The sequence below is a fragment of the Carassius gibelio genome, chromosome A7, assembly GCF_023724105.1.
Source record: "Carassius gibelio isolate Cgi1373 ecotype wild population from Czech Republic chromosome A7, carGib1.2-hapl.c, whole genome shotgun sequence".
NCBI lineage: Eukaryota > Metazoa > Chordata > Actinopteri > Cypriniformes > Cyprinidae > Carassius > Carassius gibelio.
Window position 1 is genome coordinate 23,915,531 of NC_068377.1, and position 24,241 is coordinate 23,939,771.

At 36.5% G+C, this 24,241-nt stretch overlaps 1 protein-coding gene across 6 annotated transcripts in view; it reads right to left on the reverse strand.

Annotated features, from left to right (window-relative positions):
• LOC128016886 (FH1/FH2 domain-containing protein 1) overlaps positions 1 to 23,098 on the reverse strand; it is a 41,528-nt gene extending 18,430 nt beyond the window's left edge. For 4 of the 6 annotated variants that reach the window (XM_052601758.1, XM_052601757.1, XM_052601756.1 and 1 more), the window contains exons 1-10: positions 22,591 to 23,097; positions 20,970 to 21,076; positions 16,991 to 17,055; positions 5,515 to 5,582; positions 3,086 to 3,191; positions 2,633 to 2,727; positions 1,331 to 1,442; positions 1,112 to 1,206; positions 866 to 1,009; positions 116 to 305 (exon numbers count right to left, since the gene is read on the reverse strand). In XM_052601758.1, the coding sequence (XP_052457718.1) occupies positions 116 to 305; positions 866 to 1,009; positions 1,112 to 1,206; positions 1,331 to 1,442; positions 2,633 to 2,727; positions 3,086 to 3,191; positions 5,515 to 5,582; positions 16,991 to 17,055; positions 20,970 to 21,076; positions 22,591 to 22,755 (1,147 nt within the window). In that variant the 5' untranslated portion in view covers positions 22,756 to 23,097. Of the gene's footprint in view, positions 1 to 115; positions 306 to 865; positions 1,010 to 1,111; positions 1,207 to 1,330; positions 1,443 to 2,632; positions 2,728 to 3,085; positions 3,192 to 5,514; positions 5,583 to 16,990; positions 17,056 to 20,969; positions 21,077 to 22,590 lie in introns of all 6 variants that reach the window. The other 2 variants (XM_052601754.1, XM_052601753.1) reach the window with 1 other exon arrangement.
• Positions 23,099 to 24,241: the final 1,143 nt, after the last annotated feature.

Consider the following 24,241-nt stretch of genomic DNA (forward strand, 5'->3'; position numbering starts at 1 on the left):
GCTCTAATCTTTTAGCTGAAATGACAATGTGCAGATGCTGAATGTGTGAGACAGGCCCTTGAGTGGATAGCACAAGGTACAAGGACAGGGGGCGGAGAGAGACTGCTGAAGATACCTGGGGTAGGGCTGTTAGATGAGACTGACACAGTTGGGGAAGCTGGTCGAAAGGAACTCTCTGTAAGATTGTGAGAAGATGACCGCCGGCTCCTCCTGCCCTCCTGCTCGCTGGGGGTCAGTTTCCTTCGGTCTTTACGGACATTTGGTGGCCCTTCATCCATCTCACCATCTTCATACTTGAGGGCATTCTACATAACACACAAAACACAGAAATCATTCACTATTTGTAGAGTTACACTACTGTTTAAAAGATTTTTTTAATGATTTTGACAGCAGAGTCTCAAGCTCACCAAGGCCATTTTTATTTTATTGTGAATACGGTAAAGACAATTGTGTAATAGCACACAATTTAAAATAACTGTTTTCTATTGTAATATAATTAAAGCTGTAATTTCAACATGTAGTCCTGAAGCTGAATTTTTAGCAGCCATTAGTCTTAAATATCACATGAATCTTCAAAAATCATTCTTATATGCCGACTGTTCTGGTGCTGAAGGGACATTTCTTATTAATAGTGCTAACAGTGCTATTTTTTCAGGATTATTTGATTCATGGAAAGTTCAAAAGAACTATTTATTTGAAATCTTTTATAAAATGAAAAACTGTTTTTACTGTCACTTGTGATCAGTTTAATTTTTTATTTATAAAAAAAAAAAAAGAAAAAAAAAAAAAACATACCACCACCATATTTTGAACAATCATGTATATGTGTGAAATGTGTAGTGTTTGAGGTGTACTGGGAGTTTACCTCATAAATGATGAACTGCTGTTTAAGTTCACCTTCGGTTCCGCTGCTAGTCATACGTTTCTGGACTATCCTTTCCATTCCTAGCTGCTCCAAACAGTCGGTCACATCATAAAATGAGTCCTGATCAGGAAGCGCAGCCAGAGTCTGGGAGGCCAGAGGGAGAAAGCCATATCAAGAACACTGAGGCTCAGCACAGTGCTGATGTGGATCACGGTTGAAGATTTATATGTCTAATCTGTGTTTTACCTTGTTGATGAGGGTCATGGTGTAGACGAGCAGCTCTGTGTCTGATCCATTCTTCTCTGACAGGATATCTGTTAGATACGTCCAAGGCTTTACTCCTGAAAGAGACAAAGTGCACTCTTAGTAACAACAACAAAAACATTTGTAAAAAAAGAATTCATGGCACATGATGGAATGAGGATATCAGTGTAATGAGAGAATGTTTAATTAAATGTGCTTAACCTCTCTTCCCATCCACAACAGTGACAGCCTGAATAAGCAGTGGACTGTTGGACTCGGTGTATTCCACAAACACTATCAGCAACTTCAGAGCTGTCTTCACAACCAGCCGAGACTGAAGAGAAAGAGACAAATAGGCCGTATTTACTGTCCTCTTACAGAAGATGGCAGTATCAAACCTCAATAAGGCTCAGTTATAATCTTTTTAATGCATTTAGGTTCTGCACACAATAGTGTGTTGTGATGACAAAATAAACATGCATCTTCAACATTAATACAATAACTTAGTAACAACTAGTATTTTGTGTTTGAAAAAAACTGGTTCAGGTGGTTTATTTCTGATAGTTGATTACTCATTTTCTCGATTCACATTTTCACTTCCTCTTTGATATCATGCAGAAGGAAATGACCTCAAACTGATGCTTAAGATGACTGAATCAATTACAGTAAAAAAAGTGACAAATCTCATGTCAACAGATTCACACTAATTTTACATAAAGATACTTCAAAAACTATACATACATATTTTAAATTTGTAAAGATGCAAACTCAAAGGGCCCAAACTTGAAAAGATTGCACAAAAGCCCCAGACCGATTATTATAGCCATTTCAATATCAAGTACCTATTAATAAACATTTCTGTGAAGGATTTGGCAAACCATTCTCCCACAATAGTAATACGTGACCATGGACCACAAAACCAATTATAAAGGTCAATTTTTTTAAATTGAGATTTAAACATCATCTGAAAGCTGAATAAATAAGCTCTCCATTGATGTATGGTTTGTTAGGACAATATTTGCCCGAGATACAACTATTTGAAAATCTGGAATCTGTGAAGATCAAAATACTTGATTTTGGTACTGCACTAGTTTTTTTTCTGGCCAACCGTATATATATATATATATATATATATATTTATTTATTTTTTCAAAATTTATATTGCCTAAGAATGAACTTATTGGTTTGCTGAACAGCATTTCTTTTCTTTTTTTTCTTTTCTTAATTTACACATTTGGCAGACTCTTTAATCCAAAGTGGCTTGGATAATTTAGCAGATAAGCATTTGCTTAATGAGTTAATGTACAGTAAATGTAATCCAGCCCTCAGGAATCAAATGATTATCACATACACTAAAAGTTTGAACATGAATCTATTGACTTATTTTGGCTGGCATGTTGTGGTATTAAAATGTCAAGGTGCATTAATACACAACCACTGATGTTACGATGCTAACAGAAATAATAATGCATTGCGGTGAATGTTTACAGTTGCTGTGATTATATGTGTGCTGCTGTCACTCACCAGGCTGCCAGTCAGTGTGTACAGCCACTGTACAGTTTCGTTGTGGTTCACAACACCGTTCATTCCATCAACAAACAGCATGATCTGACTGAGAGCTGGGAACAGGACAGCAGAGTTTACTGTAGAGTGCCGGCATGTTTGCTGGTCTAATTCAGGTCAGTATAAACTCCCTTTTACAGCTGGCCTACTTGGCCAAAAATACGTAAAATCCTTTGTGCTATTTGAAGTCTGCATGCAAGATGTGTGGTGTTTGTTAATAATAAATACATTATATTAAACTGATTTTTAAGAACTCTAGACTGATACATATTCACACATCTTTCAAAGTCATGTCATGTTAATGATTAGTGAAAGAGTCATCAATAACCCTGCTACCGATGTTAAACATTTTTAATGAAAACATGCTCCAAATATTTTTATAGTGTTGCATATGCTCCAGGAAAGAGAACAGACCTCTGAGGATGTAGTTCTGGTAGTTATGATCTGCCTCAGCACCCACTTTAATGAAACATGTCAGACCCTCAGAGATGACAAATTCTGGAACCAAGTCCTTATCATCCTGTGCAATATAAAAGAGAATTAAGATCTGCCACTGTGCACAACTGTAAATAAATAAATAAATATTGCAATTTCCACAAAAATATTAAGCAGCACAACTGTTTAAGAAATCAATAATGAGAATATAGAAATATTAGAGAGATTTCTGAAGAAGGATCATCTGACACTGAAGAGTGATTAAAAATATTTTGAATGGTCACTCTGCATGCCTGCAGTAATGGCCAAAAATATCAGCAGCCTTGGTAAATATGATCAAAGAAGGTTGTGAAAATTAATCTGCATTGTTAATCCTTTTGATCTTTTATTTTAAAAAATCCCCAAAAATATATCCTTTCATTGGATAATAAGAATTTAAAATGGTGGAAAATATCATTATGAAATAAATGTGTTTCTCTAATACACATTGGCCACAATTAACGGCACCCTTTTATTCAATACCATTTGCCAGTTTAACAGGTCTAAAATTTTCTCCTATAATGCCTGATAAGGTTAGAGAACCCATGACAAGAGATAAGAGACAATTCCTTCATCCAGAATCCCTCCAGACCCTTCAGATTCCCAGCTTCTCCTCTTCAGTTCACTCCTCTCATTTCCTGTAGGGTTCAGGTCAGAGGACTGGAATGGCTATAGCAGAAGCTTGGTTTTGAGCTCAGTGACCCATTTCAGTGTTGTTTTTGAGGATTGTGTTAGGATTACTGTACGGTTGGAAGATCTAAACATGGCCCATTATAAGATTTCCAACAGAGTCAGTCACTTACTGATTTTTTATCTGTTGGTATTTGATAGAATCAAAGAAGCCATGTGTCTAAACAAGATGTCCAGGACCTCCAGCAGAAATATAGAGACACAACATCAAAATACAGCAGTATATTTCATTGTACACGTGGGGTACTTTTTATCCCTGTTTTCACCAAACCCATCTTGAGTGTTTGCTGCTAAAAAGCTCATTTTTTAGTTTCATCTGACCATAGAAGCCGAATGAAAGTTTGAAGTTTGAAACCATTTGAAGTTCCAGTCGTCTCTGATAACTGAATATGATGGAGTTTTTTTTTCCGATGAGCTAGGAGAATTTTTCTTGAAACCCTCCCAAACAACATGTGGTGATGTAGGTGCTGTTTGACAATTTTTTTTTTTTTTAAGATTTCTGAACCCGAGACTCAACTATTTTCTGCAATTCTCCAGCTGTGGTCTTTTGAGAGTCTTTTGCTACTCAAACTCTCCTTCTCACCGCACATTAGGATGATATAGACACACGTCCTCCTCCAGGCAGATTCATAACATTTTCTGTTGATTGGAAATTCCTAATTATTGCCCTGATGGTGGAAATGGGAATTGTCACTGCTCTAGCTCTTTTCTTATAGCCACTTCACTAATTTGTGAAGCTCAATTATATTTTTCTGCACATCAGAAATATATTCTTTGTTTTTCTCTTTGTGATGGATGATTAAGGGCATTTGGGCTTTGTTTTCCCTCCTCTTTATATTTCTGTGAAACAGGAAGCCATGGCTGGATAATTTCATGTTTATAATCACGCTGGAGTGCTCAAAATTGTGAATATGAATGGGAATATACTTCATAGATATTTTACTCATAAGAATTTCTAGGGGTGCCAATAATTGTGTCCAATGAGTATTTGAGAAAAACCTTTATTTGATAAAGATATCCCCCCCCCCCATTTTAAATTCGTATAATCCAATGAAAGGATACATTTGTGTGAATTTTTTAAATAAAAGATCAAAATTATTAACAATGCAGATCAATTTTCACAGCCTTCTTTGATCATATTTACCAAGGGTGCCAATATTTTTTGACTATATATTTAATAGAATGTGCAAAATCTCACTGCTACACAAGCTTCTGGCATACTTTTTTCTAATCGCAATCTGTCGATCATAACTAGTTACATTATAATATACATACAGTATGATCTATATGCAATGATGAACTATAGCATATCTTATATCATCTATATCTTATTTCATTTTCTTGTATTTTATTAAAACATAACATGGGTTCCATAAGCAATAAATACTATTAGCGTAAAGGTAGATTGTATCAGTATTGCTTTGTTCTGTTGTGGGACACTTCCTCAACACTGAATTTTGTGCTGATCTTTCCTAACAATTTAGACAAAATTTAGAGCCCAATGTAACAGTAGGTGGAAGAGACGTCAGGTTTTTGTCACTCATTCTGTTCAGTATATACTTCTCTCTGTCCTGCTCTGACTCTCAGTATCTATAACATCCCACCGTCCTTATCTAACTCAATCACATTAAGCTTTTTCTCTCTTAAAAACCCATTGTGTGTGTTTTTCAGGATCTTACCTGAAAGAGCTGCTTTAAAGAAAACAAGGACCGCCGAAGTTCAGGACCATGGGAATTATATAACTTCTCTATAAGAGGAAGAAAAGGAAAAAAAAAAACAGGTTATTCATCAGTCAATAGACAAGGGCATCAATACTTGAATCTGTTAGACAAAAAAAAAAGTATTATTGCAATGACACATTCTCAAAGAGCACTTAAACACACACCTCATCAAGATACCTACTGACATAAAGATTAAAGTTCACAGCATGACTAGGTCACGGTCTCTGATTCAGTGTAATTCACTAGCTAGCTAGATAGCTAGATTTTACCTGTACAATTTGTGTGGTAGTAAACACAAGCAAACCTTTTGCATTGATAAAAACAAGGTATCATTAAGCATCAGATGTTAGGAATTCTCCAACTAGCTTATCATTCAGTATCAGAGGAAATAAGAAGTGGTGTCACTGACAGTCATTCCTGTCATATAAATACCTTTCACATATTTTTCACTTGACTGACAGGTTAGATATGAACCATTAAAGTAAAGCCATTTAACACACCTTTAAGACACAGTTTTACTTTCTTGATAAGCATTTAAAATTGTTGTTCTGTATCAGTCATAAGACAAACCTACTCATTCTCTACCATTTTCCGCATTTTAGAGCAACTACATATTAATTAAATATGTGTCCTGACATAAATGGGCATTTGGGAAAGTGAAGTAAATCAAAACTTAATGTATATTTTACAAAAGCTGTCTAGCTGGGTAGCCTGTGCTTTGAAAGAAACTGGCATGGCAGACACATGATCTTCCTCAAATAGCTAATCCAAGCTGATGCACTCGTGCAACGTGTGCTGCAAACAGCCTCTCTTATTTTCCATCTGATTCACCACTTATGCTATTTATTTATTTGGAAAATTTGCAGAGATGCTTAGTAAACAGTCATTTTCAATGCCTGGGAATAGCATCATTTGTAAACAAGCGTTTGCAATGTTTCCCAATCCAGAGAAACTTTGAACCAAGTCTCAGCAAACAAACAGTGTCTTGGACACACAAAATAGCTCTATTAAATGAAAGCTTAATTAATATTATAAAACTAATAATACTAAATGTTTAAAACTGTCAACAAGGTGTATATCCCACAATAGCTGGTAGACCCTGGCATGATTAGTGATTTCAAGAGAACACTGAGATCATCTTGATTCACAAAACCGGATTGGTCATGAACAGTTTTGTACAATATTTGTACATTTTGTGCCCAAGTTAATGTCCCATGAGAATTTTATATCACTGGCCACTGGATCCATTGATGTTACGTCATAGAATTATGTCAAATGAGAAGCTTCTGGCTTTTAACAAATACATGGGTTTCTAATAATGTTTTGTTTTGGTGATCTGTTTTGACAACGAAAAAACCAAAGGTCTGTCACTATGATGTGTTCTGTTGTAGTTACTATCCCTGTGCATGTGTATGTGTGTATGCACACACTCAAGAGCGCAAAGGAGAAAGAGTAAAATATAGGGATTGCCAAATAAAGGGGTAAAGACAGATTGTATGTGTGTGTGTGTTCTGAGCTCATTGGTAAAGTCCATGACAGCATGGAGAATGAAGTGGTCACCCACAGACAGCTGCTTGCTACTGATAATGTCACACACACACACACACACACACACACACACACACACACACATACACACACACACACACACATAGAAAAACAAACAAAGTTCAGTTTCAAAAGAACAAATATTAAAGATGGTACCCAAACACACACAAATGGCATTCGTGGCAAACACGTGAAAATGTTGTTATGCTGCTGCTTGGAAGGATGTCACAACAAGCAGCCAGGATGTCATATGCCACACACACACACACAGAGAGAGAGAAGGAAGTATAGCGTCATTGCTTGCAAGCATATATCCTTTCAATAAATAATTTTCAACCTCTTATAATACAGGCTAATAGATCTGCCAAGAATTGTACTGTCAGCAAATGTGGTACCATAAACTCTTCTCAGTCTAAAACTGAACATTACAGTGAAGATGAATGTCACCTCAAATTCCCACAGTTGTGTTTATGAGAGACAAATGAAGCAAGAAAAGAAGTGAGGGCATGTGGGCAAAATGTTATGAAAGAGGGAAAAAAAAACGGATATTCTAAAAGTAGAATATCACCCACAAATATGTAACCAACAAACCTGCGAGCAATGTGAAGGGTAAACCAACAGAGAATACAGCAAACAAACTGACACATAAAAGTGAACCGAGATCTTTAATCCAAACTCACTAGTTACACAAGCAGTTATGTTCACTTCGTATCCTACATAATCAGTAATGCAACTGATTGATATGTTACAGTAGCTAGGCAGCTTTGCTATTCCTGCTTCTCCTAACCACAAATACTGTAACCCGTTAAGACCATTTATACAACAATAGCTAGTTAGATCACATCGTAAAACTACAGGAAGCTCCAAAACACATTGAGTTTTTTTTTACAGACTTTAGACAACTAACACTGATTGCAAACTGGTTCTTAAGAAAAAAAATATATATATTATTTTACCATGTCATTATTAAATTATTGACTATAGAAAGAAAACAGTACAATGGCACAATTTAATAATTTATACAGTTCTGCTCCAAAACTTCTTTGAAGTAAAGAATCATTCTAGGCTCATCTGAGGGCAAGCGAGTCATAAAACCATATATGACAGAAAGGACACAGAATCCTTTGAGAGAAACTGTGACTTAGCACATTCTTTACAACAATATTATACACACATGGCATTTGTCTCTGTTTCTGTTTTCACTGCCAATTAAAGACAAGCTATTTGACTTTTCTTAGGTTTGACAAAAATAAGCAATTTAGTGATCTTCACACAGCAGAACCAGTTCAAGAACACAGTTTAGATGAAAGGTTTAGGATAAAGAAAGTACAGTTACACGCATACTGTCCAACATATCATGATAATAACTGTGTTAAAGTGATAACAGCTGATTTAAGCATTTCAATCGAAAGAGCATGTGTAAAAGCCTTGAGATCAGCACGATGGGAAGAATTCCTCCAGATATGTTTTTATTAGTCAGGCTGCAGTACTGTGACAAAGGGTGCTTCAGAACTCAAGCCCATTGTATGAAGGCTCCAGCACAGGAAGCCATTATGGGCAGGAAACGGAAATGCGGGAAGCGTGACACAAGGGAAGAGTAACAGACAGCATTCTGAACACAACTGTCTGAAACACAGGGCACTATTAATTTAGATCAGTTGGATCAGACATTTACCAAGACAATGACATAGACTGAACAATAATCACAGGGTCTACAATGAAGCTGCATTTCGCCCCTATATATTTACAAACACAGGTCCAATCAGGGTTAACCACTGTAAAAATTGCCCCAAAAAAAAACTGTATGCTGTTCTTAAACCATTTGTAGTGCATGCATGGTTTTGGTCACCTTTTTTGAAAGGTGGTACTCTGAGGATTGTTCTGTTTAGGAACAAACCTCAGAGTTCACTGCAAGACTTACTGGTATTGAGTAATAGAATTTTGAATAGAATGAAAAAAAAAAGCACATCTGTTTTCAACATTAATTCTTACTGAATTATTAATCAATAATTACAGCTTGGTGATCATGACAAACAACACTCAATCGTTATATAGTTCAGAATCGTCGGGCAATCAGAATAAAACTATCAGACAGGGGGTACTTCATTTAACTACATCATAAGGATTATTCACTTCTAGAAGAGCCTTCTTTGGCATTCTAGTTTTGCATTACCAATTATCTTTTCAAACTTGTTAGTTTGTTAGGGCATGAACCGAGATCAACCTCAAATTTTGAATATACCATAACAAATGATCTCTACAGGTTATGTTTGCTTGACATTTGAATGAAGCGAACCACTACAGCATTTCTTGCCAAACACATCAGTGTTATTCCCAGTGGCAGTCTGGCAATAAACCTCTACCTCAGTTAACCCCCATTTCTGAGGGCCTGCTCCTCTAAAAGTTGATATGCTGTGAGTTCCTTCTATTGCGCTATTCCATAAGAAATTAAGAATGGAAAAGGATGTAGGCAATCCCTAACATCTGAAAAAGGTTCCACTCCATGGCAGGGAAAAGGTTAACACTGCAGGTCAAAACAATGGCTGTACATAAATGCTTTGTTTGTCCTTTTCACACATGCCATCCTAAATGCAGTTAACCAAATAAACTCCTGCTGCATGCCCATATGGACATAAGAAATGCACATTGGTCAATTCCTAAAAATGGCAGGGGACAGTTCAATGAGCCTGTGAAGACGGTAAGGGTCCCTTTTAGCAATGCCACAATAAAAGTTCACAGGTTAGACATTTAATAGGTCAGACTGCTTCCCGTTACCTGGCTGCAGTACATTTAATGACAGCCCTATAAGGCAAACTAGAAAAACATTTCTCTTTTCTGATCTGCATTGATAGAAAGCATGCACAGAGCACATTGCCAAAAAAAAAAAAAAAAAGTTTAATCTAAATTATTCCCATAATCTAGAAGACCATAGTCAAGGCATCATCAATAGTAAATGAGGTCAGCATCACCATAAACCTAAAACAAAAAAAGCAATTGTGCTTAGTCCAATGAGAGACATCTGCAGTGGTAAAAACTAAATTCATAAGATTTAACCTAAAGCGTTCACCTCTTGCCCAGCTGATTTCTCTGTCACATTATCAACATCATGTCTTAAGCTTAGAGTGCTTTGATAAGTATTTTGTGCATTATTTGATGTCTTTGCCCACCAACCAGAGAACTGTGCTGTTGGATATCCATGTATCACATTAAAAGATCTTTATCACTCACAGCCATCTGTGACTTCAAACCCCACTTATTGCAGTAGGGAACTTGGACTTTGAAGATGAAATGCTAACATAGCTCCTAATCACTTCAAACTGATGCCAGGTGTGAGTAGACATAAAAACACACAGGAAAAAAGCTAATGCGTGCAAACACTAACATACACACACACACACACACACACACACACACACACACACACACACACAAACACACTTTATTAGGTACACCTGTTCAATTGCTTGGTAACACAAATTGCTAATCAGCCAATCACATGGCAGCAACTCAATGCATTTAGGCATCTAGATGTGGTGAAGATGACTTGCTGAAGTTTAAACCGAGCATCAGAATTGGGAAGAAAGGGGATTTAAGTGACTTTGAATGTGGAATGGTTGTTGGTTCTAGACGGGCTGGTCTGAGTATTTCAAAAACTACTGATCTACTGGGATTTTCACGCACAACCATCTCTAGGGTTTACAGAAAATGGTCAAAAAAAGAGAAAATATCCAGTGAGCGGCAGTTGTGTGGACGAAAATGCCTTGCTGATGTCAAAGGTCAGAGGAGAATGGGCAGACTGGTTAGAGGTGATAGAAAAGCAACAGTAACCACACTCTTAAAAATAAAGGTGCTTCAGGGTGCCTTCAAAGAACCTTTTAGTCTAAATGGTTCCAAAAAGAACCTTTAACACCTGAAGAACCCTTCTGTTTTACAAAAGGTTCTTTGTGGCAAAAGAAGGTTCTTCAGATTATAAAAAAGGTAAGAAAGAGATGGTTCTTTAAAGAACCTTTGACAGAATGGTTCTTTGTGGAACCAAAAATGGTTCTTCTATGGCATCGCTGTGAAGCATATTTTGAAGTACCTTTATTTTTAAGAGTGCATCCCTGAACGCACAACACATTGAACCCTGAAGCAGATGGGCTACAGCTTTTTTTAAGAAATGTCATTGAATTATAAACTGATCTCAGTAGGTACTTCAAGTAAATATTTTAGGTCAGAGGGGTTTGACTACCAAAAAAAAAAAACATTTCCTGTTATAGAGAACCAAACTGGGATCTCTTTCCAAAATATTACGAAATTAAACTTCCGGATGAAGCAGTTCACTCACTAAAAGGTTATTATTATTAATGCTATTTTTAGTGCAACATGTGTGGTCTGTGAAATTGGACAAATGCATGTAAACTCCAACAGACACATGGATGCAGGATTTCCTGGGGTAATGACTCAGTACATCCACCAAACTCATTCCAGCCAAAACCTGATTCAGACTTGACCTCAACACATACTTGCAATAGAGTACGACACTAGCAACTGACTATTATGGGATATTTTCTCTAGGTATGAAAACCTGTGATCCAAATGAGTCACCAAGGGTATGAGGACTCCACGGAGAGATGCCAACACATGAATATGAAATGCTTCAGTGGTGACTGTGATGCTTAAGACTGAGTCTATCAGGTGGATCAGGAACACAAGGCATGAAAAGATGTCACAGAGAGATCAGACACAAATGACTTGGGCACAGAGGGAAAGAAAATGTTCTAGGGTTTTGCAGACTTGGGTAACCCACTGTACATGCAGCCTGAAGGGGGAAAATATAATAAAATAGTAAAAACTGAATGTGGAACATAAGAGTTCTTACTGGCATATAGCATTGTGCCACTACAAAAAATATTTTGTATTCTATTATAAACTGCCTCCAATGCGATGTCTGGGTCCTCGTCCCTGTGGACCAAACATTGGCAGCCATGCTTAGAAAACCATCTTAGAGCGATAGAGGACAGAAAGTCCAAAGAGTCTGGGGTGAATAACCACCATTTCAATTCAACCCAGTTTCTAATATACATATATTAATCTTGAATAAACTATTTCTGAGATGCTACAGTGAAGCCAATTCAATAGAAAGGACATTTGGAATAGATATCAATGGTACTGATAAAGTAGATAGCCCCAGATTATAACCTTGTCTTCAGAGCATTTCACCACACACTGTGCACAGACAGCCAAGTAAGTCTGATCAGACAGCTGACATGAAGGAATCAGAGACAGGCTTAGAGGTTGTCTTTGAAATCAGGGTTCTCACACTTTATTGACACATCCATTCCTCTAAAAAAAGTAATTGTTCTCCCAAACAATAAAAAAACATTTATTCACCCTCATGCTGTTCCAAACCTGTGTAACTTATTTCTTCTGTTGAACAATAAAGATGATTTAACTTTTTTTTTTTCATATTAAGAAACACTTCACTGGATCAAAACAAAAAACTGGACCCTGTTGACCTTTATTGTATGGACAAAACAACAGACATTTTTCCAAACATCGTCATCTTAGGTTCACAGAAGAAAGCAAGCCGTACATCATTTCTGGGTTCACTATTCACTTTTTTAGAAATTTCCGAGACGATTACAAAGATTTTCAGCCCTGGAAATTCCCCAGGTCTGCCATGACTGTGGGAACCCTGCAGTATGGAGACTCAGGGATTTGAAGCAGATCAGCCAACAACAGTTTAGTTAGATCCAGAAGTCACTTAGCTTCTTCTGTGAGCTGGATAGGGTTAAGAATATAAGCTGTAGATGGAAGAATGATTTTAGAGGCATTTAAGAGGAGTAACAGTGTGTGGAGTGGCATCAAATATAAAAATATATACTCAGCTGTCCCATTTTAACACAATGAAATCCACTTCAAGGTTTGAAATACCACTTGAATGATTACATAATATGTTTCTATGTTTTCTATGAAAACTATGACCTGTGACCTGTGTTCACGTGTCTATGTGAGGGAGCGGGGCCTGTAGAGGTGTTAGAGAACTGATGCTAATGACAGACGTATGGGAGGCTTTGCTAAAATTTGAACAGTATGTGCTGCTGCCAAGCCTCACATAAACAGAGTAGGAAATAGAAGCCCGAGGCCTTAGGGATGACCTATCTGCACCATGGCATTTCCTGTTGGCCAATTTAAATGACACTGTTCCTCCTTAATTACTTGGGAAACATTTTAAAAATTGCCACAGCATTTTTCTGAACTTACTCACTGTATTTCATGCACTTTCTCAAAAGTGATTATTTTGACCAATTTTATTTCAAATTCAAAGTAAAGCACATACATTTTTTCCAGCTAGTTGTTGCCTTTGATTCAGATAAATGTTAAAATATATTCACTTGCCAATGTGTTGTTGGTTCAATGTTACATATATACTGTAGCTTATTAAACAGAGAACAATCTTCAGACTTCACATTTTGTCAGAAACTGGGTAAGAACCTGCCACATTTACAAGTTTCAAGAAAAAAAATGTATGTGCAAAAGACAATAATATGATATTGCTAAATTTATCCATTTGCAGCGAGAAAAAATGTTGCAAGGACCTGCAAGCTGAGGATTCTGAGGAACGCTTTGAACCTTTACTGGTAAAATAAAAAAACAAAACCCTTGATTGAGTAAAGGATATGATGAACTACATTGTTTTGTGGGAACCTGGGCCATTTCAATCACCCATTCATATGGTGGAAAAATAAAAACATTAGCAAATGTCCCAAAACTGACACTAAAAACTTAGTTCGCCATTAAAATTCACACATGACTATAAGGAAAGGGTGCAGCCTCAGCTTATTTCTAAAACAACAGGAAAACAAGGAGATTAAGCCTTCTTTTTTTTCAACCTAAAACCACACATTATGAAACAGGGATATCATAGAAGATGTGGTTATTATGAAAAGAAATGTTTTTTTAATTAACTGATGTTTGAAGCACTTACATAATGTGTACATTAGATATTGATAAGCCTCTGTGGAGTTATAAATTGTAAAGCCAGCAGTCTTTTTTTTTTAATCCTGAATGGATATATACAGATTTTACACGCTACTTCAGATACCCGGGAAGTAACAGCAGATTCTTTCATTTCCATAAATTATGTCTGCAGCAGAGAGCAACAGAGGACACACTTGATACGGAGTGGAAAGGAACACAGTGTTCTGATACAGAAAAAGACTGAACCTGCTGTATATCAGGAATAGTATGAAAAACATAACGTCAGAAAATAGCCCAGAAAGTCCAATTCACATGTAAAGATTGGAATTATGCAATGAAAATCAAGCTGTGATTCAGCTAAGAATAATTTCACAACATCACTGGAGGACGAGCGCATGAACCCTAAAGACCTATTCATGTGCATAGTTATGATAAAAGATCATGCGCTACTTTGAAGACAAAGCAACTATGTAAAATTACCCATTTCTCTAGGCACGGTTATTATTAGCCAAGTGACAAGCCTGTTCCAAATGAAAAAATAATAAACAGCCATGACTAATTATAATGGCTTCTTTAGAATGCTGTATTTCAGTAAAATCAGCCACTATTTTTACTCGTATCTGATTGGGTGGGACAGCTGGCACTGACAGAATCAATAGAGCCAAAGTCATGTGACCATACAGTCACAGCCAGCACTGGAACAGAGCCTGGCCACTCGTTTATAACAAATGGGTAAAAGTGTGAACATAGTATGACTCAATTAATAAAACTGAAAGTATGCCAGACACTGCAACAGCTCTGTAGGGGTTGGACTGATGTGCTCTTTGATTCAAACTGATCCAAATGTGAAAAAAATGTAAACATAACACTGGAAAGATTTTTCATTCATTTTCTATGGTCAACATAGAGAGGAAACCATCTCAGATCTGAAAAGAGCAACACTTCATGCAGAGACACAGAGAAAACAAACAGGCAATGTGACTAAACTCCTGAACATTCCTTTGGACATTCCTGACGACACAATTACAAGGACTCAGCATTACCTCAATTATTACTAGAAAGCAGTTTAGAAGTAAAAATCTAGTGTGCGAAACTGCTAAATCATTATCTTTTGTGCATGACGACAAAAGCAATAACAAAGGTTCAGCACACCATAAGAGCCAGTCGGGAGTGTTGTGTGTCACACAGTGACCAAGAAACCCCAGGACTGGACTGGTCTGTCCTGTCTTGAGGTGCATTGTTCTCTTTGTGTTTCCCAAAGTCACACACACATCACACTCAAAAAACTACTTCCATTCAAACATGTCCCATCAGTAGAAAAATAAACCAGCATAATATAATGCTAGATAAGACATGCATTCACAGACAGAAGGGAGGAGAGACAGTCATAGTGTGAGGAAGAGTGAATCCTCACAGTGGTTATCATTAGGTTTCCATAGTCCTTGTTTCAACCCACTCATCCGTTCACTATATATGTCACACAATCCTAATGAAAATAACAGGGGCGTGACTAGGTCCTGGCAACTGCCCTATAGACACAAATGCTTTTTTAATAGGCTAAAATATTTTCTGTTTTAAAAACAAAAACACACAATCTTACCACTTTCTAAATATGTGGAGAGAAAACCCTCCAAAGGTCACTCTGTAACTACCTCCTGGACATCAGAAATGAGATATTTAGATATGCTATTTGAGTATTAATGTTTTTCCAAGTATATACTGCACATTTTGGAAATGCATTTAACAGGACTGGAAATAAGCTAACTTCACAAGGACAGCATAAATCTGATGCCAAAACTGGCCCATGGACTCGATCCTTGGAGTTAGCAGAATCTAGTTACTGTATTTTCCGGACTATAAGTCACACTTTTTTTCATAGTTTGGCTGGTCCTGCGACTTATAGTCAGGTGCGACTTATTTATCAAAATTAGTTGGACATGAACAGAGAAAAATGAATCAAGAGAAAACATTACCGTCTACAGCCACGAGAGGGCGCTCTATGCTGCCCAGTGCTCCTGTAGTCTACACTGAAAACAGAGCGCCCTCTCGCGGCTGGAGACGGTAATGTTTTCTCTTGGTACTTGGTTCTAAATGAATGCGACTTACAGTCCAGTGCGACATATATATGTTTTTTTCCTCATCATGACGTACTTTTGGACTGATGCGACTTATACTCAGGTGCGACTTATAGTCCGAAAAATACGGTATGCTACTTTGTTCAATAAAGAGAGTAGAGATGTCATATTTAGTCTAGCTGAACCAAGAACTAAATGAAGGAGAGTGAAGAATATCTGGACTGTTATTGCCGTTTTCATACACCATCGTATCCCACAAATGGACACACACACAGAATACAAGAATTTCCTCGACAATGGTCAGAGTAGATCAGAGAAGTGCTCTTACTTGTATGCTATGGTGTAATATTAACACACCTTGCAGGAGCAGAATACACTTGCAGAAGTAAAAAAAAAATAAACCCTGTGTATTATACTTGCTTATAGGCCAGCTTAAAACCGTTTATGATGACCATAAAAGAAAAAACAAGGATGAATTTTCACTTAAATCGCTGACTTAAACCAGTTGCAGCTGAACTATTAAGTGGGGAACTCTTATGTTCATTACTTTAACAGCTCTATGTTACAATGAAAGGCTATAGCTGAACCTGAAGTTGTCACTGGGGATTATGAGGATATATAGTTGGAAAGATCCCAATTGAGCGGAAAAAAAACATACAGGGATAATAACATTTCAGCATTTTTGGAGAACGCGGCCCATTTATTCCTTCTCCAAGACAAACTAAACCAGTAGCCAGAATGGAAAGCTAGGGATGACGTACTTGCCACCTCAGCAATACAGATACAAACACTTGCATGCAAACGAGTCATATGTTCATCACAGAGTATTACTGTGCATACACTCTTACCTAGGATGGAATGAACCCGTACTGAGAGCTGCGTACGGAGAATCAAGATGGGCTTTTTGCCTTTTCTGTAGAAAGAAGAAAATTTGAGAATTAAGACATCACACAGCAAACCAAGTAACTTCATTCAGACACACACAAACACAGTGCGCTTGTTATCATTATTCTAGGTGAATTCTATTCACTTGTATTTTTTAACTACTTTAATGATTACTTTACTGATAATGCAGATGGAGCAAGATACATTTAAAGAACACTGTGCCTACACTGTAGGCAGACTGGAGACAGAATCAGAAAGAGAGAATATGGGTTGGTAGGGATTAAGGTATGGAAAGAGAGAGTAAACAGGCATGGAAACTATGCATCAAGAGTGTCCGCGGCCAAAAATGGACCTATCCATTGCTCATGTTTTCTTCGCAATGTTCTGTGTGGTTCATACACCCAGTCACAAAGACAGACATTCTCACACACACCCCAATTTCGTCTTCTATTTTCCAAGTGCTGCTGTTTTAAATGACGTGTTTCCTCCTGACAATCTCAGCGAACCTGAAGGAGCTCCAGCTGCGGCGACATTTTTGCCAGCTTACAAATATAAACCATGTATGATTTAAACACACACACACACACACCCACAAACACAGTTACAGTTAGAAAATAAGAACATCCAATTAAAAATACTTCATAATGAGAAATTAAGGTATTTCAGCTGGTATGGAGCTGCTATTTCTCCTTCAACAATAAGGTCACTACTGCGTTTTGCAATATTTGCAAATATATTTGCAATAGTTTTATCCTGAAGAGGTCTTGGAAGATTTTATAAGCTTTGGGGGAAAAGGGGGAAAAATACATAGCAAATGATGGCAATGTTTTGACTTAAAATACATATGAACATTCTTAAGATTTTGAAGGCAAGATTTTTTTGTTTTTGTTTTTGAAAAAAAGCCTTTTATGCTCTCCAAGGCTGTAAAATCATAAAATATATTCAAATGGAACTGTATTTAAACAGTTATTTATTATTACTGTTTAGAAAAAAGCATACACCTCTCTTAAAGTTTTTTATTTTATTATATATTTTAAATACTAATTTATTAATGTGGTGGCAAAGCTGAATTTCAGCAGCCATTAATTCAGTATTCAAACATTTATACCTTATAATCAATAATAATAACAGCTGTGCTGCTTAGTATTTTTATGGAAACCGCAAAAATTTTTTGGGGGGATTCTTTAGTAAACAGAAAGTTCAAAAGAACAGCAATTAATCAGAAATATAAACCTTTTGTAATGTTCTAAATGACTGTCACTTTTGATCAATTTAACTGCTAAATAAAAGTATTAATTTCTTTAAAAGAAAAAAAAAGCTTTTGACCAGTAGCAAAACAAACAAACAAACCAATTTACATACACAGCACTCTGCTGGGTTTTAAAGTGATTTTGCAGAGCAAGGCTGAACAAATCTGGGGGGAAAAACAGCTTAAGTAGAAATACAGATCCAGAGTTATGCAATTCTTCAGTTTGAGCTGACTCAGAGTTCTAGATTTGTGGTTGAGTGTTGTACTCGGAGACTGTGGTCAGCATATTCACTGAAACGCTGGCTCTGCCTCTGTGAAACCACTCTTGTCATTGACTGTGCGTTACTAAGAAACACTAATAAATGATTTAGTGAAACTGATACCTGCCTTAATTAGGTAATGCTGAACATTCAGATGTTCACAGACGTTCTACATATAAATGAATAATAAATAACCATTCGTCTAAAAAATAAGTGCTTTTAGTCCAAACACTGTTTGCAGTTTATCCAGTGCACAAGTTTATTTAACTCAATCATATAACAGACATTGTGAAGAAGGTGTTACATTTATACTAAAGAAGACAGAACAATGTGCCCAATGTCATACATCCTTATGAATAAGCCTGTTTCTAAATATACATTTATCATCTTCTTAAACAATAACCTGTGATTAAACAGGGCAATGTGTAAAGCTGTACTGTCTATTCTACTTCCCTTTTAAGCATCATGGTACATCTCAAAATCTGCTGCTCATTATATTGTATTTTCCTGAATTTCATTAAGTGTTTCTTTAATAAAATGTGAAACACTTATTCAACAGTTATTATCCAAAGTGGCTCTCAATGAAAAATCTGTGTTGGAATTAGTCACTGTTGACATTATTTTACAAAGCTGACACAAACTGGGGAATGAATCCTCAAGTTTAGCATCAAAGACTAAACACAAAGAAAGAAAGAATAGAGTTTTCATTGCATTTCCAGACTATGACAAATTCAGCAGTATTGTTTCTATTCTGTTTCATCTGACAAAGGAACAAATGGATGGATGTGCAGGGAAGGAGACCTACAAACATACAGGAAATGTTCTTTCTTTAATTCCTTTTTTCTTCTTCAGCCAGACAGACCTCCTCGACAATATTGTGCTAAAATAATCTGTAAGTTTAAAATTAGGTTGGATAAAAAAAAGAAAAGACAAAAAAAGGATCTACAAGATGAACAATGTGTCCTTTTTCTGAGAAAAGCTGAGCGTTTGACTTGAACCAGAGACAAGAGTGTGCCAGAGTTAGACAGGGAGCATGAGAGAAAGTAGAAGAAAATGAATCATTGTCACTGTTTCTCACACCTTACAGATGCATAAAAAAAGTCTAATTTACCTCAAGCATTAAACATTCATTAAAATTGATGAAAATTAATTTTGATCAATCTCCTGAATTACTTGAAATAATTTAGTTCCCAAGATTAACACACATTATTACAATGAAAAGAAAAATCAACTGAATACCACCTACTAAAGCACAGACTAATAAATCTGGACTAAAAGATAAAACCAAAATGATAATATAACGCAACTTTTTTTTTATTTTCTGAAAATTACTACTATTACTAATAATAATAATCCCTAAATTTTACCATCAGTGGGGCGTACATGAATTCCTCTGGGGTATTGGTTTGTTTTAACTCAGAGGGAGTGTCAGCCACATTAAAAAAGTTAACAGCTTAAGTCATTTGTGGATTAATGCTTATTGGAGACGCGAACTGTTTAAAACGATTCAGTTCGATTTGGTGAACTGGTTCAAAAAGATCCGGTTACTGCTTTGTTTTGAACTCGCTCACAACAGACTCGGAAGAGAAGACAATGCTGAATAAAGTTGTAGTTTTGGTATTTTTGGACCAAAATGTATTTTCGATGCATCAAAAAATTCTAACTGACCCTCTGATGTCACATGGACTACTTTGAAGATGTTTTTCTTACCTTTCTGGACATGGACAGTGTCCCTTTTACAGTGTTTCAATGGAGGGACTGAGAGCTCTCGGACTAAATCTAAAATATCTTAAACTGTGTTCCTAAGATAAACGGTCTCACGGGTTTGGAACGACATCAGGGTGAGTCATTAATGACATAATTTTCATTTTTGGGTGAACTAACCCTTTAAGTTTATTCATTCAAGTCAGCAAGGGAGGAACTTAAATAATAGAAAAAATAATTGTATGAAATTTAATGAACGACGATTTTTTTTCTTTCTGTAAATGCCATTCTGATAAAAAGCCATCCTAGGTGTATATGACTTTCTTCTTTCAGACGAATCCAGTCTGAGTTATGTCCTGGCTTTATAACAGCAGCGAATGGGTGATATTCAATAGAGCTCATCATAAAAAGTGCTCCACATGGCTCCGGGGGGTTAATAAAGGCCTCTTGAGCCAACTGATGTGTTTTTGTAAGAAAAATATCCATTTTTAAAACTTTATAACCTGTAATCTCTAGCTTCTGTTAACTGGCATGTACATACACAAGACGTTCCAGCGGATGATGGACATAGGAAGGGCATATACACATAGCATGGCTTGAGGGTGAGTAAATCATGGGGTAATTTTCATTTGTGGGTAAACTATCCCTTTAAACTAAAAGACAACGAAAGGAAAAAAAAAAAAGAAAGTAGGAGAGGAAGAGAAAGAGAACGTTTGAAGTCATTCTTACTCCACGTCATCATAGAGCTGCTCCAGATCATCTCTCTGTTCAGCAAGGGACGATTCCAGATCCAGGTAGTTCCCATTAGAAGCCAGTTGCAGTGCACACTCCTCTAACTGAGAGAGAGAGACAGAGAAACATCACAGCCTGACACTGTTACTTGACACAGCACATAAACAGATTATAGTTTCATGCTTTTTGAATGTGGAACTGGAAGGTGAGTCTTGTTGTCTTTATGCACATATTAATCTGGCAAGACACAAACTACATCACAGCTAAAACATAAAATTGAGAAAATTAAATCCCAAATCTGTAACCCTTGACACACATTCCCATTATAGCACATGAAAATGCTCCCATACATAACAAAACAACCATCATTGGCACTCAACTATAGTGCACAACAAAGAAAGCTCATTGTTGTTGAATGGCGGTGTTTGATACAGTCATGTCTGAAGCTGTGCTCCAATAATGAGTTGATTGAGGAGTTGAGCTTATCTTCTGTTTACAGATCCCACCCTTTCCGCAAGCAACAACTCACTCTCCAGTGGCAGGCAATTCTGGCGACCCTCTCAAAGAGTTACTTACATTCACACACACCATGCACTCAAGGAGACACACACACAAATCTGTGCAAATTACATGCATGCTAATAATGATCATACAGCCAAACAGAAATAAACTAATAAATAATATATACAAAAGCTGTCACTGGTGTGCTACCTTCCTTTGTACTTTATCCCTAAAGTGTGCACATTAGTACCTTAAAGGTATACAGTAGTACCAAAATGGTAAATTTTAATACTTAAAAGGTGCAATTTAGTACCTTTTGAAAGGGTACTGTCCAAGTGACAAATTTTGTACCATTGTGTACAAATAAAGACACTTGGAAAAACATCTCTGTCTAGTGTTTTAATGTGCGCAACAAATATGGATCTATTCATGCACAGTATTTCAACAATGTTTACACATGGTCCTGATTCCTTTTAATTGCTCCAGCATCTTCAGTAATGCAAGGGAATGAGGAGTCACCTAACCTAGAGGACATGTGGTCTTGAATCTGACCGTTTACTTCTTTAAAACATTGCATTTCATATCCCATGAATACAGTACACTTTGGTGCTCCTTGACTTTTTAAGCATTAGAAACTCAAATGTTTTTGTTGTATTTGTGTGAACTACTAATTATTTATTAATCTTATATAACACAAATAAACTCATTTCTTATTAAGGACATAAATATATATATTTTTTTTTCCCATGACAAAAAAAATACTTGTACATTATAAATTCCAATCAATCAATCAATCAATATATCTGTAACTATGTAAAATAACTACAAAAAAGAAACGAAAAACAGTTATTAATACTTTGACCTTATAATGTTGATGTCAGAATTGAGGTTTATGTCATAAGCTCCGTCCCTTCCATCATGACGCCATACACTTCACTCAGTTCCAGGACATTATTCTATGGACTATTCCATGACAAAACGAACCTAGCCTTTCATTAAACAATACAAACGTTAACCTCAACGCGCAACTGTACTGCCTAAAATAATCAATTTTCCACCCTGACACTTATTCGGCGCAGGTGAGCACACCTTTATGAAGTAAATGAGCTTCACAGACCTTTAAAGGCGCTTCCAGCAGCTTGTGAATCCCGGCGATCTGTTCGTTCAATAGCAAGTGCTCGTTCAGGTCATACTGGAGAGGTCTGCGGGGCTCGGGGAAATTTGAGCACACGAACGGGTCCGAGTCCTCCAGGTATTGCACTCGACACGTTATTGTAGCCATGGTTCATCCGTGGTCACAAAGTCTTAAACTCGTTCCACCTTGGTTTTCTGTTTGTTACAACAAGTCATCTAAAAAGAAAAGAGGTCTAGCCCGCCACGCGCCGCTGTCAACGCTGAAATGAAACTTGAAGCCGTGAGTTAGTCAAACTAAAGCAATGACGTCGTCAGGAAACCGACCGAGTGGACAATGAGTCACACTCCTGGAAATACAGCGTTTGATATGAGCTCACTCCGGACAATTACAAAAGCTATAAAACATTTCCATAGCATACTTTGTTTTACGTTTTAAGGATGTTTGTTGTCTTGACGACCTCGAATGTTAGTTTGTGAGGACGTGAGCCTACTGTATAGAGCGTGCTATTGGATAAAAGTGTTATGGCGTCATCTGCTGGTCACGTGAAATTGTATTTATATGTCATGGGTCTGTTTGTTTGTGGAGTTCAAATTTCATGCAAAACAAGTGACTCATCGTCAGGCAAAGAAGAATCTCTCTTTGACTTCCTGAAACGCACAGTGCTTCAGTAAACACTATATCCCTATATATTCAATATCCGTTAAATAATTCTCATAAATCCGTTATATCAGTTCAGTAGCTTGGTTTCACATGGCAAAAGTTGAGATGTTTCTCAATGCTCAAAATACAGCTTGAACTGGTTGACTGATTTAGTTTACAAATGACTTCACTCATGTCAAGGGCCAAAGTTTTGGCATTCTTTACACAAAATCGTTTAAATTCATCTTTAAAAAGAGATTTCCTGTACTCTTTTTGCACAAGCCAATCTGGGTTTCAAAATGGTCTGAAACAGACAGAACAAATTATTTGCAATACTTTAGAAAATGTTTATTGGTTTTTAAAACCATTTTTAAAAAATCTCAACATCAGTAAGCACTTTCAATACAAAAGAATGAAGAAAAACTTGCTGAAATGTCATAAATTTATCAAACTACCGTAAAGAGTCTGTACATAAACAATAACAACATGAGGGAATAGTAAAGGGAGGAAAGAAAGTCTACCAAGTCAGAGAATAATAGTCTTAATTCAGATAGAAATAGTAGTGCTTGTTCAAAAAACAAATATTCACATACACAGCTTTAAGAGAGAGGAAATAGTATGTTGAAGACATTGTTAAAACAATAATAATGATTTAAAAAAAAACAGGTCACAACTTAATTTCCTATATTCATGTTACTGTAAGAAAGTCATGACATTTATGTACAGTAATCAAATGCATATTTACGATTTTGATAATGGATTATTTTAATGTTTTTAACTGAACATTTCAATTGCTTTCACTCATTTACATGTAAATACTTCTCAGAGAGATCCTCAAAAGGCTCCTGAACATAACAACACAAACTGACACTTTTTCACTTATATTTTTCCCCCCTAAACAGTAGCTCTTCAAAAACAGTATACTGGGGCTTCATGTATTGCACTGAAATTCTCAAAGCCAAAGTTCATCAATGAAATTAGTGCAATGAAAAGA